Source organism: Electrona antarctica (genome assembly GCF_951216825.1).
Source record: "Electrona antarctica genome assembly, chromosome: 8".
Classification (NCBI taxonomy): Eukaryota; Metazoa; Chordata; class Actinopteri; order Myctophiformes; family Myctophidae; genus Electrona; species Electrona antarctica.
Window position 1 is genome coordinate 51,765,014 of NC_136789.1, and position 19,606 is coordinate 51,784,619.

At 43.0% G+C, this 19,606-nt stretch overlaps 1 protein-coding gene across 1 annotated transcript in view; it reads left to right on the forward strand.

Moving 5' to 3' along the window:
• Positions 1–1,028: 1,028 nt before the first annotated feature.
• The window catches only part of arhgap31 (Rho GTPase activating protein 31), a 57,154-nt gene continuing 38,576 nt past the window's right edge, over positions 1,029–19,606 (forward strand). Inside the window, exon 1 of the mRNA XM_079507141.1 lies at positions 1,029–1,248. Coding sequence (XP_079363267.1) covers positions 1,140–1,248 — 109 coding nt within the window. The 5' untranslated portion in view covers positions 1,029–1,139. The remainder of the gene's footprint in view (positions 1,249–19,606) is intronic.

Here is a 19,606-nt window from a genome sequence, read left to right on the forward strand (position 1 = left end):
GGTCAGACATTTCTGAACCTAGCGAGAGAATCAGAAGTCAGCTGTTCTCCCTCCTATAGTCCTCATCAAACACACACATGCACGCACACACACGCGCGCACACACACACACACACACACACACACACACACACACACACACACACACACACACACACACACACACACACGTGCACCTCTTCTCTTCCTCTTCCTCTTCTCTCGTCTTCTCTTCTCTATTTTTTTTTACCAAAACTGGAAGCCGGCGGGGAAGGGGAAGAAGAAGACCCCCCCACACACACACACACACACACACACACACACACACACACAGCCCCCAAAAGAAAATAAGTTATGGTCTCGAGATAATGTGCTTCAGTCCACTTGATGCATGCATGTTTTTTTTAGAAGGACGGGGGGAAAAAACGGTGAAGGAGTCAGTGAAAGGGGTGACTGTCTGTGTGTGTGTGTGCGTGCATGCGTGCGTGTGCGTGTCTGTGTGCGTGTGTGACTGTGTGTGTGTGCGTGTGCGTGTGCGTGTGTGGGCTGGGGTCGAGAAAGAAAAAAAAAACCCCAACAGGAAACCACCAGGCAATGCTGATGCTGTTTCTGCACAGCCTGGAGAGATAACAACACGCCAGTCGGTCTGTGTGTGTGTGTTTGTGTGCGTGTACGTGTGTGTGTGTATGTGTGTGTGCGTGGACACTCCTCTTGCGCTTCAGCTGTTACACGAGGACTCTAGAAACATTGTCTCCTTCTTTGATAACTCGGCATCTCTTTGGGAAAGACTTGAAAAGATATTTTTTCCCCCTTCTTCTTGTAAATGTTGTTTTTTTTCCCACAGTGACGTCATTTCTTGCTCTCTCTTTACACAAGCCTTTTTTCTTCTGCCTCCTCCTCGCCTACCCGCGGCTGTGTGTCAGTCAGTCAGTCAGTCAGTCAGTGTGCGGGTTCGTCAAGATGTGAGCGGATGCAGGGAGATCTTTGGGAGTTCTCTGTGTGTGTTGGTTGGTCGCTCTTTGGCCTGTCTGTCTGTCTGTCTGTCTGTGTGTGTGTGTGTGTCTCTGATCTGACTGCCTTCTCAGGGGTCATGTGGATCGATCGCTGCCTTCATCTTCGAGGATTTTGTCTTTTTCGGAATATCATCACTGGGATATCCACATGAAGAATAAAAGCAACAAGCAGACGAGGGCCAACAAGAAGAAAGAGAAGAGCGACAATGTGTTTGGATGTGACCTGACGGAACACCTCCAGAGCTCAGGACACGATGGTAAATGTTGTTGTTACAGTATGTTATGTTCTTATAATGAAATGACACAAAACACTGCTTTTTTCCCTCACATGCACATACGTATAGCTCTCCTAAAGTAGAGCTCTCAAAACTATACACCGGCTTACATCCTGTGTTCACGGCTGGACACACACGTCACACACACACACACACACGTCACACACACACACACACACACACACACACACACACACACACACCACACACACACACGTCACACACACACACACACACACACACACACCACACACACACACACACACCACACACACACACACACACACACAAGCGGCTGTTCATTCATGTTGAAAATGTAACCACTTAAACCCTATAAACTCAATTGACCGGAATCCCCCAGGGCTCTCTGTGCTATAGCTGCCCCCCCCCCCCCCCCCCCCTCCTGTTTTTTAACTCTACACACCAAACAGCGTTACTGAAAATAGCTAATATCTACTCACAACATGTCTGTCGCCTTGTTGAGCCGTTAAGACCTTGTATATGTGGGTTGTTTTATTTAATGTTTTGCCTAATGTTTGCCACCCAGAATAGAGACTATATATATATATATATATATAGGATATAGGGGGGTTCTTGTTTGGCTAATTTCCCATGAATACCCACACGGGACGGGCCCGACATCATCTTGGTAACGTAAGGAAACGTGATGAAAATGTCAGAGAGAGGGGGGGAAAGCAGGGTTAGCATCGCAAAGGCTTTTATCCTGTCTAACAACCGATGAATTGAGTGCTGTTATAGCCTATACATGTGTTGGGGTTTTTTGTTTTTAGGGGGGGGGGGGGTTGCATGAAGTAAAACAAGTCATTGTTCCATTGCCTGTATAAAAGAGGGAATTGTGACTCAGGGTGTGGCAGCGTAGTCTTTTTTTTCTGGTCAATTTCCCTGCCTCGGTCACTATACAGTTGCCTGTAACTTTTTTTTTTTTTTTTCCTCGGAGAGGAAAGGATGGGCGGGTGCTGCAATAGAGAGAACAGACACTGTAATGAGTGGCACTATAGTATATACTCTCGTAAAAACACAACAACAAAAAGACGAAATGTTTAGAAGTCAGTGTTTACACGTATAAAAGTTGTGAAACGAACACAATAAGAGGCTTTCGTTTCTTTTTCTTTTTGTTTCCCCCCCCCGCCTGCACCCCGCATCCTGTTTATATTTTCCTTTGGTTTTATTCTCGTTCCTTCTCTCTCTCTCTCTCTCTCTACACTATTCTGACAAGATAGAACATGGTTGTTTGTACCACATGCGGAGCTGATGTGGGCACTGGGCATCCCACATATAGCTGCGTGTGAAGGTTGACATTATGGACAGCTTATGGGTGCAGTGGTGGACAAGTAGAACTAAGTGCCTCGAGTCTAAACTGTACTTAATCCATTCTGGGCGGGAACCCCCTTTTGGTGTTTGATGTTATAGTTTAGCTATTGAAAAATAGCAGATCTACAAGCTCGTAGCCGCGCTTATGAGCTTGTATAGGTCTGCTATTTTTGAAAAGTCGTGAAAATGTGGTGCAAAAAGCGAACGTTTTTAACTCAAATATTTGCTTCTGGGGAGGTCCCTGGAACAACATATTTTCAGATGGAGGTCGGTGGCCAATTACATATAATTTGGGGGGTCCTTGACCTGAAAATGTTTGAGAACGACTGACATATAAAACATGGGTTTTTCAGAAAACTGTCAGGATTTAGAAGATATTTTGTAGAATCGTCCTCAGGTCTAAATGGGTTAAGTACAATTAGAGGTATACTTTTACTATAGATTTTACAGATCATTTTATACATCTATACTTCACATCTCAGAGGCAAATACTGCACTTTTTACTCCACTATAATTATTTGACAGCTCTAGTTAGTATGCTTATTTATTCGGCTATTCAAAAAAAAATAGCCAATCTACAAACTCACAACGCGAAGCGTCGTGAGCTTGTAGATCGACATTTAGGCCTACACACGTTTTGTTTAAATGTGTGAAATGGGACCTTCTGCATAATGAATATACTTTTACTTCATACCTTTCGATAACCAACACGTTTGAATGTTTTTTGCTCAAGTAAACGTTAATTTTGAATACAGAACTTTCACCTGTAACAGAGTATTTTGTACTTTTTCTACTTTCTCTACTTTCTATTTCTACTTTTTACTCATAAGTAAAACGTCTGTGTACTTCTTCTTCCAGCTGTGGTTAAGTGCAGCATCCAGTGAAGGAACAGGGAGGTCTTATGTCCATATATGTACTCATAGAAATGTCCAGGAGACATATTAGCAGCTTTAGATTGGAGTAATGAACCCATTTTGGGGCGGGAACCCCTTTTGGTGTTTTAAACTTCATGTTATAATTTAGCTATTGAAAAATAGCAGATCTACAAGCTCATAGCGCGCCACCGAGTGGCGCGCTACGAGCTTGTAGGTCTGCTATTTTTGAAAAATCGTAAAAATGTGGCGCAAATCTTTGAATATATATTCTTTCAGAGTGAATGTTTTTAACTCGGGTCTAAATGGGTTAATACTAAATCATACTTGCTTGTCAAGCACTAGGTGCTGTAATGCAGTGGTTCCCAAAGTGGACTCCTTAAGAGAGTTCAAGGGGGTTCCCAGCAGGAACCAAATGGACCCTTATGGGTCTGTAACTCAGAGAGTGTATACAAATGGAACCAAATGGACCCGCTATAGAGTCTCAGGGCAGTATTATGCGTGTCTTAAGTACCAGGTCTTATGACTTAACTTAAGACCTGGAGGCGTGGTCAATGCCATTTGGCTATTCTGAGTGGCCAAATGGCATTGACCACGCCTCCAGGTCTTAAGTTAAGTCATAAGACCTGGTACTTAAGACACGCATAATACTGCCCTCAGAGTTAAACTAGATAAAGTGCTCCTCGGGGCACAGGTCTCCACCAGGCCAGGTCAGGTTGTGGCCTCATGGTGGCGCTATAATAGGCCAATGTGAAAAGGGTGCCGTTTCTTCTTACTTCTTACGCCTTGGATGATTTGAGGCATTTTGTTCCAAAAATGTTTTGCAAAAATCCACCTGTTGGTGGCACTATAACAGGCCAATGTGAAAAGGGTGGGATATATAATATTCCTCAGCCTAGTAGGAAAGTCCATGAAAGATTTCACGTAAATTGCACGCTGCGTTCATGATTTGAGGCTTTTCGTTCAAAACGGGCCAATCCTGCAAACTGAGTAATATAAAAAAAAATGTTTTTCAAAAGTCGGCCTCCTGGTGGCGCTATAACAGGCCGTTCTGGAGAATTTGGGGCAGAGGTTCATCGTTGGCATCCAGGGAGTGTGTGTGCAAAATTTGGCACCGACCGAGTTAACAGTGCCGGAGATTAGCTGTACACAGACGGACGGACGGACGGACGGAGTGCAAAACATACTCTCTCCCCATGCTTTCGGCCTGGTGGAGACAATTAACTTTGATTTTACAATATACATTGAGGGTCCCAGAGATAGAAATGCCATTAAATGGGGGACCGTAGCCTAATTCAGGTCAAACCCGGGGGGTCCTTGAAATTAAATCTTCTCTTATGGGGGTCCCTGGCTTATATTTTCTAATGGGGGTCCGCAGGCTAATGAGTGTCAATTTCATAAAAAAGTTTGAGAACCACTGCTGTAGTAGAGCACAAACCACAATGGCTTATAGTAACACATGGCTTATAGTTATAAACATCACATTTTTCATATTTAGCCATTTACTGTATATCCATTTGGGGAGGGGAGTGCAGGGGGAAACCCCAGGTATGTGTGCCTCAACATTCTAAACATACTGTCAAGCCAAGAGAAACACATTTGTTTGCCTTTGCATATCCCTCTGCAGGCGCGCACGCACGCACGCACGCACGCACGCACGCACGCACGCACGCACGCACGCACGCACGCCATCCGATATAAATGTCATCACAGAGGTTACTTATGTTTCCACCTGGATGAGTAACCACACATCTCAGCCAATGGGAGAAGCCCTCCTGTCAGTCACCCCCTCCTCCTGATCAGCCAATGGGAGGAGCCCCCCTGTCAGTCACCCCCTCCTCCTGAATCAGCCAACTCACACAGCACACAAAACTCCACATCGCAACGCATTGGCAAGATTTTAGAACTGCTATTTTTGCATTCAAAATTCAAAAACGAATATATAAGTATTGGCAGGTACCATTCTGTACATTATTATTAACCACGGGAGTACAGCCCTGAGTAGCCTACAAACAGTTAGCCGTATACATTCCATTGCAATGCTGACCTGTTCTGACATTCCATATGTTGAACTGACTTAATCAAACCCTGTACACTCAAGCCACGCTCCATATATGGCCAGTACAGAATTCATTCCATATGTTGAACTGACAAATTTGGGCGGGAACCCCTTTTGGTGTTTCAAGCATTATGTTATACCTTGGCTATTGAAAAATAGCAGATCTACAAGCTCATAGTGCGGCACCGAGTGCCGCGCTATGAGCTTGTAGGTCTGCTATTTTTGAAAAATCGTAAAAATGTGGCGCAAATCTTTTAATATATATTCTTTCAAAGTGAATGTTTTTAACTCAGGTCTAAATTGATTAATCAAACCCTGTACACTCAAGCCACGCTCCATATATGGCCAGTACAGAATTCATTCCATATGTTGATCTAACCCCCCCCCCCCATGCCAAAACGCCAACGCTCGGCCAGCAGTCTGCTGTCACCCAGGTGGATAGCCCTCACGCCTCGCGTCTGACTGGTATTACAGAATATTATATACAGTATTATTTAGGATTACATTATACTGTATCTCTGCTGTCAAGAAGAAATTAACTGACTCCAAAATGTTTATTTTTCTGAAAATGACAAAATATCCATTTTTCAGGAGAAACGAAGAAAATCGTATATTTTCAAAACAAAGCCATACTGCCTCATCAATGTTGGTGTTGTGACTTTATATACCATAGTGTCAATGACTTGGGGGGGAGAGGTGGTGGAGTTAGTTGCTTTATTAGCAGACAGTTTGAGGGTCCAATGGAGTTACGAGGTTTTGTCCGAAGCGCTTTTTAATACTTTGCATTGGTTCAATATATTTTAACCGACACAAAGGGGTGTTCAATAACCACTGATTTATGCAAAAATCCAAAACCTCAAACATGGAGTTAGGTGGTTTCCTCCCAACAGCAACGATATATAATTAATATTTTGGATTATCGATTATGTCACATGGCTGCATTGCATTGCTGCACAGCCGAATCGCGACGCATTTCTGAATCGATTATTTTTTACACCGTTTCGCGCACTGATCTGGAATCGAACCCCGGTCTTCAGGCGGCAGACTTTAGATTTTAGATCGCCTCATATAAGAACTGTGTTTGAAAAATAAACATGTCACCCCGGCCTTTACACTCGGATATGAAGAATCAACTGACTGAGAGAAAACGCTATTGTTACCGCTACTGAATTAGTAAAATTTTCGCTAAAAACAGATCATATGAGTGACTGACTGTCGCAAACGATACAGAGACAATAACGCCGAGACAGCTTGTTTATTTTTGGACCATAACGCTTATACAGTATGAAACAATTTTATGATGACCCCATGTTATTCTCCATAGAGAAATTATACTTCCGTGAACCGGGCAGAACCAGAGGATGAGCGAGTGACGTCAGTGACTTCGGCGCTCTGTAGTGTCGATCACGTGGTCTCGGGAGTATACGTCTGGGCGGTCGACTGGGGCTGTAACTTGCTCCGTTTCGGCAGGGTCTTTTTTGCAGGCGCGTCGTTACAATATGATGCGTCCACCTCCAGGTCTCGTGTTCCCCGGAACCGTCTAATCCAGCGATGCTCAAGTCTTTTCGTTTCAGACCCGAGTTACATGCATTATAGAGCGTCGCAGTCCCGCCCCCTTTCATGACGACCTGAGACCCAGAAGTGAATTCCCCGTTCATTTTCTCCATAGGCTTTTCATAAAGTATAAATTATTTAAAGACGTTTACGCCGCGGACAAAGCCAACTCGAGTTGTGACAAATCATGACAACACACACAACATTTTGGGCCGAACAAATAATTACAAAGAAGAAAAACAACAAAAGTGTTGTAACCTGCCGTTTTCTTCTTCTTTCTAATTATTTGTTCGGCCCGAAAAATTGTGTTTGTTGTCATGATTTGTCACAACTCGAGTTGGCTTTGTACGAGGCTTAAAAGGTATTTAAATGAAAAAAAAAAAAAAATGTAATGTCTATGAGGAAAATGAACGGGGAATCATTTCCTGGGCCCTGGTAGGGGGCGGGACTGCAACGCTCTATAGGCCACATTCGACCCACTAAGCTAAGTTCAGGGTTAAAATTTGCTCAGAGTTACAACTGTCCGTTGTTTAGCTGGGAGTTTTGAAAACAGCCAGAGAGAGCACAGTTGAGTGGTGTTGTGATAGAAGTTTGAATTGAAACCTTTAGTTGTTCTCAAAAAGAGCATTGTGAGGTTTACCCCTCATTTGCAACGCTGTCGAAATTACACACACATACAAAACCAACAATTAAGACGCATGCGGATCTAAAAACACAAACAACAAAATGAGACCAATAATATAAGACAACTAGTAGGTTAAAAACAGTTACATGGTGAGGTTAGGGAGGGTTTAAGAGCAGGTTATTAAATTGTCCATGGCATATGAGGGCATTAATTTGTAGCGCGAGTTGTAGATTATTGTTCCATGAAACTGCAGGAGCATCGTAGCAGAAAGCGGATTTTCCCAGTTTAGACTGGACAAGTGGAAGAGCAGGCCAGTTGTTTGAGCGAAGTTCAACCATGCCATGCAACAGTGTTGATTTCGTCGACTAAAACTAAGACGAAACATGTTCGTCGACTACCAGCTTTTTCCACTGACGAAAACTAAATAAAAAAAATAAAAAAAAGCTATGATGACTAAAACGAAGACTGAATATATTGACAATTTCGTCAACAAATAAAAACTAGACTAAAATGTTAGGAAGGGACTAGTGGACAAGAGATCCAGTATAAGTCATTTTACAATCGGTTGCATGCTGAAAATAGCCGATCTACAAGCCCACAACACGTTGCAGCGCGACACGTTATGAGCTTGGAGATCAGCTATTTTCAGCAGGTGGAAAAAAACAGTCATTATGACGGCATCAAGGCCCGCCAAAATACATTTTAGTCGACTAAATCAACTGTAGATTTAGTCGACTAAAATCTTATATGTCGACTGAAACTAGACTAACACTAAGACATTCCGAGTGACTAAAATGTGACTAAAACGAAATGAAAACTATTCAAGAGACCCTAACCCAAAAACAACAGTGCCATGCAACATTATGAAACTCTAATGTTTCTTTACAGATGGAGTGCCACGATTCTTTTCCACCCTAAAACATGATCATCAGGTATTATTATGATATAAGGAGGAAGAACCTTTTTCCAAAAAGTGTAGTGTTTGTTAAAATCATGCTTTTATGTGGACACGCCCACCAGTTCATTAAGTATGGCTGGTTTGCCTGGTGGAAGCCGCACCCACAGCTGTAGTTGTATGATAAAAGGGGAGGGGCTGATGTCACTATTTTACTGTTTATTTCATTGGCACGTTTGACTATCAAGGGCTCAGCCTCCGGGAAGAAACCCTAAATACAAAGTTAATACACCATTGCACATCAAAACGACTCCAGGGTGAAATACTGTCACCTCATAGACACATGAACAACTGGAAAAATACAAACATTGTAGCACTCCATCTTTAAAGGTATATTCAGTGATTTCACTTAATTCAAATATCACTTATTTTTTCTTATTTTTTGGATAATCCTCCCTACTATAAAGTGTGTTGACCATATAAGGAGTTCCTCCCTGTCCCCAGTGAGCCCCTGGGGTAAAAAAAAAACCCTAGTTTCGGTTTGGGCTTTGGGTGGCAAAGCCTTCATCCAATCAGGATGAGAGGGGCCTTCCTCCAATCATGATCAAGTGGGGCGGGCATTGGTGCACGTGCTGTTGGTCTGTTGTACTTCCCCCACTGTAGAGCGTGTGCATGTGCACATCTTGTTACCGGGTGGACCGTTTTTTTTTTCTCCAAATCACCCAAATCACTGAATGCTCCTTTAAGAAGCATTAAAAAAAAAAAAAAAAAAGGCTATGTTTCCGTGACAGTCGTTCTTCGACTTTTAAAAAAATAGCAGACCTACAAGCTCGTAGTGCGCCACTCGGTGGCGCGCTATGATCTTGTAGATCTGCTATTTTTCAATAGCTAAAGCATAACATAATGCTAACACCAAAAGGGGTTCCCGCCCCAAAATGGGTTAAGGATCCCCATTAGTCTACTCCAGGGTTCCCCAATTAATTTTCCTCAAGGGCCATATTTTGACTAGGGTACCAGGCTGGGGGCCGAGTCCGCACACACGAGGTCGAGGTCCATTTGAAAAGGATGCCCAGTTTGACATGCATAGGCTACTGACCCCCATTTAATGCCATTTATATCTGGGACTAACCTGACTCCGCCAGATGGGGCAGCAGAGAGTACACTGGGTTCCCCCCCTCCTGCTCCCATCTGGGAACTCTCAGGCAGACTTGATGCTCCGGCCACCAAACGGCCTGGCCAATCAGCGGCAGCTAGATGCGGGATCAAGGCATACACAGTGCTGCCTTGATCCATGGAGCATCAAGTCTGCCTGAGAGTTCCCAGATGGGAGCAGGAGGGGGGGAACCCAGTGTACTCTCTGCTGCCCCATCTGGCGGAGTCAGGTTAATCTGGGACCCCCTAAAAAGGGGCCACAAGGGGGCGCTCCGCGGGCCGCAAATGGCCCGCGGGCCGCCTATTGGGGAACCCTGGTCTACTCTATACACCGTAGTGGAGACTATATTCTTCCTGGGGTCCATGCAGGCAAGAATAGCATCACAACACAAATCATAAAATGCAGTACAGCGTGATCCATGTTTGTGAACAAACACACAAACCTAAAGAACAACATTTATAACAGTAAAATTAAAAGAAAAAAACAGATTTGTCAGTCCGAAAATACAAAAAAATAATAACCTAATTTAATATAATTTCCTTTCAGATTATTGCAACCTTGAGTTTGCTTTTGAAACAAAATGTAGCTCTATTTCTAAAGGTCCCCCATACAGAATGATACGTATCAGGCCCCCTCAGGCAGGCAGGGACCTCCCCATTTGGAATGATAAGCCTATCTCACAGAATTTCCCCGCCCCCCTAAATACGCCCCCTTTCGGGGTTAGTGGTGATAGCGTGACGTCACTCCATAGACGCTACATGTTAACAGAGGTTATTTAAGAAGTCTACAACTTTTGTTTTCTCAAGGTAAGGTTTGTTCTATCTGCTCGACCTGATTTACCATCTTGTTTGCTTCATAATAATATTGGTCTGTCACATTTTTACATTAGAAAATGTACTTAGATTCTCCAGAGAAAAAAACGTGTAAATGCCCATGTTAAAGTCACCACTATTTACCGGAAGTGGGCGTGAAAAACGGGCTGTGAGATAGGCCTATTTCTGTGCCAGAGAGGACAGGACGCCAATTTTCATAGATTTGAATTCATAGTAGATTTAGCACAGTGGAAAGACAACAGTGGAGAGAGAGAGTGATAAAGTCATTCTTCACGTTCACACCAATGTCTAGCAGACAAATGTGAAATAAGGCCTCACTCAGACCTTTAAAACATTGATGCATGCTTGTTGTATGAATGTTGTGAGTGCATGGCCGCCCCAATGCATTTCCAATGGAAGTCACATGGTTTGTAGTCCACATTTTGGACTACAAGCTGTTGGCTTTCGGCTGTGTTTCGACTGCGCCCCTCCCCCTCATACAACACAAATGTTGTGTCAAACCATGTGACTCCCATTGGAAATACATTGGGGCAAGCTGTGTCATACCCTTTGTATACAACAAGCATACAGCAATCTGTTGCGACCGTGTGAGTGAGGCCTACCAGTGAAATTAAACTGTTCCTCTGCCTCGTTTTGCTGGGGACCCCGGCTGGAACCCCTCTGAAGGAACCCCCGCGGTGGGTTTCCCAGATCAGAACTCACTTTGAGAAGCAGTTGTTCTGTAAAGGGAAAAAACACTAAAACGGCTCTATGACTTCTGTAGCAACTCAAAGGACCCCCGGACCCGACAAGCACTTGGAATTGTGGGAGTTGAGGCATTACTTTTTACTTATTACTTATATTTACAACATTTGCCTCTTTCTTATATCATTTGACAATTCGGCCAGTGTTTGACCTGTTCTTACAGTGCTTGACCGGTGCCCGGCTGTAGAGCACAGCGTCGGTACGGATGGAAGTTTGGAGATCCATGCCCCACCCGGCTATGCAATACCCGTTGTACCCGTGTCAAGAGTACCCATTCCACCCTTTTATGCCCATATATGGAGATTTCTGTATCTGTCTCTCTGTCAGGCATGAGTGTTGTGATGTCATAACAGCCTAGCTCCATTTATGGACCCTGGGGCAGGGGCCCTATAGCTGTCCAGAGCCCGGGCAGAGGCCTTCTGTGGCGGTTCTGGACAACCGTGGGTCCGACCGATTCGACAACCGGGCACTGCACTCCCTGTGGGGGTATGGAACGCGCGTGTCGAATTTGAGTTACGTGCATCACAGCCGTACACACGTACGTACAGACAGATGTACAGACAATTTACAATTTAGGCATTTAGCAGACGCTCTTAATCCAGAGCGATTTACATTAAGCAAGAACAAAAAGCATGGGAATACATATATAAAAAGTATTTATCAAGAAACATGCGTAAGCTAAGAACGTAACTAGAACATATCTATATATAATGACACTATACATATAAGCTATACATATATATTATACTATGCTGTACTGTTATTGTGCTGTCTACATGACATGCTATAAGTCTGTTTCAAATGCTATCTAAGTCTAAAAAGTGCTGTCTAAGGGGGTAGGGTAAGTGCTATGGGCCATGGTGGAGTCTGAAAAGGTGGGTTTTCAAACTACGGAGACATAAGTGCATTTATAGATAGTATACTGTAGTTTGTTGATTACTTTTGATGCTTTCCAGATAACGTTCCGCAAGCGACCGTTTGAGACCCACTGCTCTATACACACACACACACACACACACACACACACACACACACACACACACACACACACACACACACACACACACACACCATATGTCACAACTGCTGACTGATACTTTGACTTCTCATGTAATACTGTAACTGCTGCTGACTAATACTTCTCATCATCAGAACACATCGTCCATTGATGAAGTGGAATGCTCCGTACAGTACATGGTGGTTAAAATGTAATCCATCGAGAGAGAGAGAGAGAGAGAGAGAGAGAGAGAGAGAGAGAGAGAGAGAGAGAGAGAGAGAGAGAGAGAGAGAGAGAGAGAGAGAGAGAGCTGGTCCTAACCCATTTAGACCGGATTCTACAGTATGTTTCTATATCAGTGGTTCTCAAACTATTTCATGTCAAAGACCCCACATTTTTTATGTATTTGGCCTCCGACCCCCATCTCAAAATATGTTGTTCCAGGGACCCTCCCCTCAGAAGCAATGATTTGAGTTAAAAAATGTCCGCTCTGAAAGAATATAATGTTCCAAATGTGCGCCACATTTTCACGATTTTTCAAAAATAGCAGACCTACAAGCTATACGAGCTTGTAGATCTGCTATTTTTCAATAGCTAAAGTATAACTAACATAATGTTTAAAAACACCACAAGGGGTTGAATTCCTGCCCAGAATGGGCTAAACAAGCAGAAGCATCAGGCTCAAAGTAAACCAGTGCCTGTGAGAGCTGCGCTCTCCTCTCGAGTTCCCCCCAACCATGTCACCACAGGCATGCTCGCAGCACAGAATGCCTCTGAAGGTCTTAACCATGAGAACCAGGGGAATGTTGTGTTTCATACATCTCATTATGCACACGCATAATGATTTGTCTGTTTTAAAGTATAAACGCCTTCTTTAACCACGCCTTTAACAGCCCTCGGTTTTCATACCTTCAGGAATTCTTCAGAAATAGTGAAGATATACAGTAGCTCTCGTGCATGCAGAAGCTTGTAAATTGTTTTGTTTTTTTAGCTATTTAGGAAGATTCTCGAAATGTTTTGCAAATTATTTTGACAAATATTTAGGATTTTTTTTTTAGAAAATTGGAATGACATACCCAAAATAGGGAGGGATGCCAGGTTGGAAGTGCTTAACACATTAAGACCTGAAAAACCTAGATGTTTCTATATCAGTGGCGCTCAAACCTTTTCATGTCAAGGACTCCCACAATTATATGTGTTTGGCTGTGGCGCACCATCTCAAAATGTGTTGTTCCAGGAACCCCGGAGAAGCAAATATTTTTGTTAAAAATGTTTGTTTCAAGATTTTTTCAAAAAAAAGTAGATCAACAAGCTCATAGTCCGGCACAAAATGAACACGCTATGTCTATGAGCTATTTTTCAATAGCCAAAATAATGCTTTTTTTTTATCTAAATCTAAAATGGCACAGATGGTCTTAATCGTTTAAGTGGCCAATTTGTTCACATTTCACCAGTTGTACTAAACACACATTTGGGTGCCACTGGGGACATTTAAAAAAAACAGGGAGCCATTTAAAAAACCTAACAACAAAAAGTTGTTTGTTTACTCGGGTGAAATAACGAGCTCATCTTGGCCGAGTGTGGAACAAAACCTTGACGCCTGCGTTTTCCTGAGCAGCAGCAGCAGCTTGGCTCTGCCGTGCCGCGTCATAACATGACATTACTGTCAAGCTATGCAGACAGAGAGAGAGGCAGTCGAAAAGACCGGACCCTCGCTGTGTAAACACACATACCACACGCACGCACACACACACACACACACACACAACACACACACACACAGTCCTGTACACCGTGCTGTGCGCGTCACCATGAGACAGTTTGGGATGGTAGTAGGACTATACGGTCACTGTCCGACTGTCCCAGACGTTTTTATTTCCAGGGAGAAAAAAAAAAGTCTGGGGGCCGAGTCCACTTCAATTCGGCATAGAGTAGCGCAAACGTCGCTCACTCTCTGCTGATTTGCACAGTTGTTAAATTGACGCACACACGTACACACACACTCCTCTCTCTCTCTGTCGCTCTAATCAATTAGTCTCATGTCATGCAGCTGCGTGTAGTTTATCTACTGTCAATGCACCGCGGCTCCCTATAGCTGGAGACGGTTTTGGAGACAATATCCTCCTTTAAAACCCATTCTGGGCGGGAACCCCTTTTTGGTGTTTTTAACTAAGCATTATGTTATACTTTAGCTATTGAAAAATAGCAGATCTACAAGCTCATAGCGCGCCACCGAGTGGCGCGCTACGAGCTTTGAAAAATCGTGAAAATGCGGCACAAATCTTTGAATATATATTCTTTCAGAAGACTTATTTATTTTTTAATTTTGACGTCAGGCCTAAATGGGTTAAGCAATTGTGTGGTGGACAAAGAACTCAACACTCCTGTACTTGAGTCAAAGCAGAGATACTCCTGGTCAAACATTATACTCGTACTACTAAGTGTACTTGAGTCAAAGCAGAGATACTCCTGGTCAAACATTATACTCATACTACTAAGTGTACTTGAGTCAAAGCAGAGATACTCCTGGTCAAACATTATACTCATACTACTAAGTGTACTTGAGTCAAAGCAGAGATACTCCTGGTCAAACATTATACTCATACTACTAAGTGTACTTGAGTCAAAGCAGAGATACTCCTGGTCAAACATTATACTCATACTACTAAGTGTACTTGAGTCAAAGCAGAGATACTCCTGGTCAAACATTATACTCATACTACTAAGTGTACTTGAGTCAAAGCAGAGATACTCCTGGTCAAACATTATACTCATACTACTAAGTGTACTTGAGTCAAAGCAGAGATACTCCTGGTCAAACATTATACTCATACTACTAAGTGTACTTGAGTCAAAGCAGAGATACTCCTGGTCAAACATTATACTCATACTACTAAGTCAAAGTTGCTTTATAGTTAGATTAATAATTGAGTTTGGAGGGTCCTTTAATTCCAAGTAACCCAGTTTGATGTGCAGTACACCAGGCCGTGGACCTGGACCATTTACAATCTTTACCACCCTAATCTACACTGTGTTCATTTTGCTCAGAGTTACAGGCCTGTATAAGGGTCCATTTGGTAACATTTGAAACACTCTCAGAGTTACAGGCCTGTAAGGGTCCATTTGGTTCCATTTGTACGCTCTCAGAGTTACAGGCCTGTAAGGGTCCATTTGGTTCCATTTGTAACTCTCAGAGTTACAGGCCTGTATAAGGGTCCATTTGGTAACATTTGTAACACTCTCAGAGTTACAGGCCTGTATAAGGGTCCATTTGGTAACATTTGTAACAGTCTAATTTGGGGATCCCATGCCCAGGTTTTGGAACCACTGGTGTCGGACAAGCAGTGCCTGAAGATCATAAGACCAATATCTCCCTTGGACAAGCAGGGATTGATTGATTGATTGATTGATTGATTGATTGATTGATTGATTGATTGATTGATTGATTGATTGATCGATCTTTGTGGTAAAGAACAATGTGTTTGAATCCTGGGTAGAATATGAAAACAGCTTAGATGCATACATGCTTTGATGGGAGACGCATCTGTCTCAGAGGTAATACTATCAACCCTCTATGGACCTTAGATTTAGAAAGCTCATCTGCACGTTTATTTTGATCATTATATTATATTATCTATAATTATACAATTATCCTTCAGAATAATTCCTTTGCACATCATTTAGTATAACAGACTAAAACAATACAGTCTCTCAGAGACAGCCAGGGTTGTTGTGGTGCTCTGGAAAGAATGCCAGTGAAAGGGATTCTTATACCGTTATCCATCACATGTGGATGCATGCATTCACACGCCTCTGCAGCACGCACAGGCATCCGCACACGCACGCACACACACTAGGGCTTTCACTTTTTTACTAGTTGACTAGTTGTTTAACTAGGCCTACCCATTATGTATGTATTTTTAAATAACAGTTGTACATTTAAAACTGTGTACATTGGCGACTATAACTATAATCTACCTGATCTTGAGGCCTACAAAATCGGAAAAAGAAAAATCTTATCAACTCGTACTACCAACTACTTGCACGCACACGCGCACACGCAAACGCACGCACGCACGCGCACACACACACACACCGACGCTGAAAAAAAGCCTTTTTGTCCTTTGATTTGTGAAGTATGTGATTTGTATTCACTTTACGGCCCGAGCTATACAACCAAGTGCGTGTGTGCGTAATACGCGGATAGGCGAGACCCGCATATATACGCAGACTTTAAAATAGGATTTCAAAAGCCTGGTGTGTGTAGCTCGGCTGTTATGTGGTTAGTCTGATGCAGTTTGGTAACCGCCGGAAACCTGCACATGTGAAAGCGTGTGCTCATTGTTGTTTTAAGTATACATGTGAAATATGTTTGTGAAAATAGCAATTCTACAATTTACAATTTGCTTTAGGCATTTACTGTAGCAGATACTCTTAATCCAGAGCGATTTACAGCAGTGTTGTTTTTGGCAGCAAAATTTGATTTTAGTTTTAGTCATAGTCTTTTAAATAGTTTTCACTTAGTTTTAGTCACATTTTAGTCACCTGGAATGTTTTAGTGTTAGTCTAGTTTTAGTCGACTAAATGTCATGAGATTTTAGTCGACTAAATCTACGGTTGATTTAGTCGACTAAAATGTATTTTGGTGGGCCTTGATGCCGTCGTAATGACTGTTTTTACACTTGCTGAAAATAGCCGATCTACAAGCTCACAACGACGCGTTGTGGGCTTGTAGATCGGCTATTTTCAGCATGCAACCAAGTGTAAAATGACTTATACTGGATCTCTTGTCCACTAGTCCCTTCCTAACATTTTAGTCTAGTTTTTATTTGTTGACGAAATTGTCGATATATTTAGTCTTAGTTTTAGTCATCATAGCTTAGTTTTTATTTAGTTTCTATTTATTTTTTGTTTAGTTTTAGTCGACGAAAACAACACTGATTTACAGTAATGGTCTTCTTCTTCTTTTCCTTTGGGCTTTTCCCTTCAGGCGTTGCCACGGCCAATCATCTGCCTCCATCATCTCACCCTGTCCTCATGCCTCCTCTTCTCTCACGCCAACTAACTTCATGTCCTCTTTCACTACATCCATAAATCTTCTCTTTGGTCTTCCTCTAGGCCAGGGGGTTTCCTCAACGTTGTTGGCTGGGGACCCCCGGAAATGCTTTTTCCATGTCTCGCGAACCCCACCCCGGCTCCCCTCCACACTCCCCAATACAAATTGACCGCTACTAGCGAAAATAGATACTGAAACCAGACATAATCATTAAGGAAGGTTTATGCATGCACTATGTGTGCTATGTGTAAACTCTTAATTTCCATTTTCCAGCCATTCAGTTACAAAAAAAAATAAATAATAATTTGGCGACCCCCTCGGGAGGTCGCGACCCACGGGTTGAGAACCCCTGCTCTAGGCCTCCTGCCTGGCAGAACGTCCTCAACATCCTTATACCGATATACTCACTATCTCTCCTCTGTATACGTGTCCAAACCATCTCAGTCTGGCCTCACTGGCTTTATATCTCCAAAACATCCGACGTGCGCTGCTGTCCCTCTGATGTATACTCGTTCCTGATACTACCCATCCTTGTTACTCCCAGAGAGAACCTCAACATTTTAGTCTCCGCTACGCGTAATTAATTATGAATCCCACCAACGTTCTAGGGTAGACCCGCCTCACCATGTGTCTGATTGGCTCCCGGGAAGGCATAGTTTTGTTTTACTGAGGTTAGGCCGTTCAGGTTAGGTTTAGGGGGGTGCATACTTAGTTTAGACTAAAGGTGGCCTTACACTAGCCGATTTTTTTCAATCTGAAATCTGATAGCACCACACACTACAGGATAATCGGAGCGGGGCAGAGCAAATATCAAACATTCTTGATGTTGATCGGGCCGATCCCGATCGCGCTTTGAGCGGTCGGGCACCCCCCGAGCGTCAAAAATGCCCGATTATCGGCTAGTGTAAGGCCACCTTAAGTTAGACATGGGTTAAGGTTAGGTTTAGGTGTGCTGCCCCCTGGGAGGTGAGGTTTAGGGTGAGGGTTTGAGATAGGTTGTAGTTGTAGGAGTAATGACTGGTCGCAAAAACGAGAACTGTCAGTCACAACGACTACTGGCCAATCACAGCAGGGCTTTCCTAGAACGTTGGTGGGATACATAATAAGTAACGCCTCCGCTACCTCCAGCTCTGCTTCATGTATTTTCCTCAGTGCGACTGTCTCTAGAATCTAAACCACACAACATAAGCTGGTCTCACCACCGTCAGGTAAAACATCAAATACATAGAAATAGTCATAGAGGATCATAAGTGAGCGGTAAAGAAAGGTAAATAATAATAATAATAATAATGGATTTTATTTATAACGCACTTTATATTCGTCAGAATCTCAAAGTGCTACAGCAAATGAATAAAAGCAGAAGAAACAACACACCATTTAAAAACATCTAGTAGAACGGGAACATTTAAAACATAAGGGCAAGGCTATGAAAAATGCTTTGGTAAAAAGGAACGTTTTTAGTCCTCTCTTGAAAGTGTCGACCGACTGTGGGGCTCTCAGGTCATGGGCGGGGAGAGCGGTCCACAGTTCGGGGGGCGGTCACCATTCTAAAGGCCCATTCATACTCCTATTTTACCGCTGTTTCGGCGCTGTAGTGCCGAAATGATTTCGGCTCGTCAGAAATTGTCAGTAGCACCGAAGAGCCGACTTTAGGACGATACCCGCCCCCCCAACACCCCATTCCCCCCCCCCCCCCCACCCCCCGAACCTCAAATGACGTCACATTGTAGGCTCTACAGAGCCGAACCGACTTTTATTCGGCTCTAAAATAGGAGTATGAATCGGCCCTAACAGTAGAATACCTGTACAATTAAACTATAAGTACAGTACACACTAGACTAGAGTATTCAGTATTTAAGTCCGACGTCATTTTGTAGTGCTACGTTACGTCCGGGTCCAAGTGGCACCAGCTCCCGTCCGCATCTCATTGTAAATGGAATATCTAAACGCGTGAATCTTTTTACAATGACGTTATTTTTCAGAAAGGAAGCCATTGAGGGTTAAAATGGGTCTTAATGCTTAATCCACCTCGAGTAGAATTATTAATGTTTTGTACAAGTGTCCATGACAACAAAAATATATGATGTGGAGACAATAAAGACTATTATTATCATTATTATTGAAGGTGGCAACCAATTTGCTCTGTAAAATATTTCGGGGGCATATTTAGAATGTGTGCAGGCTTGAGTATGTTGAATCTAGTTTGCATTAATGAGGATT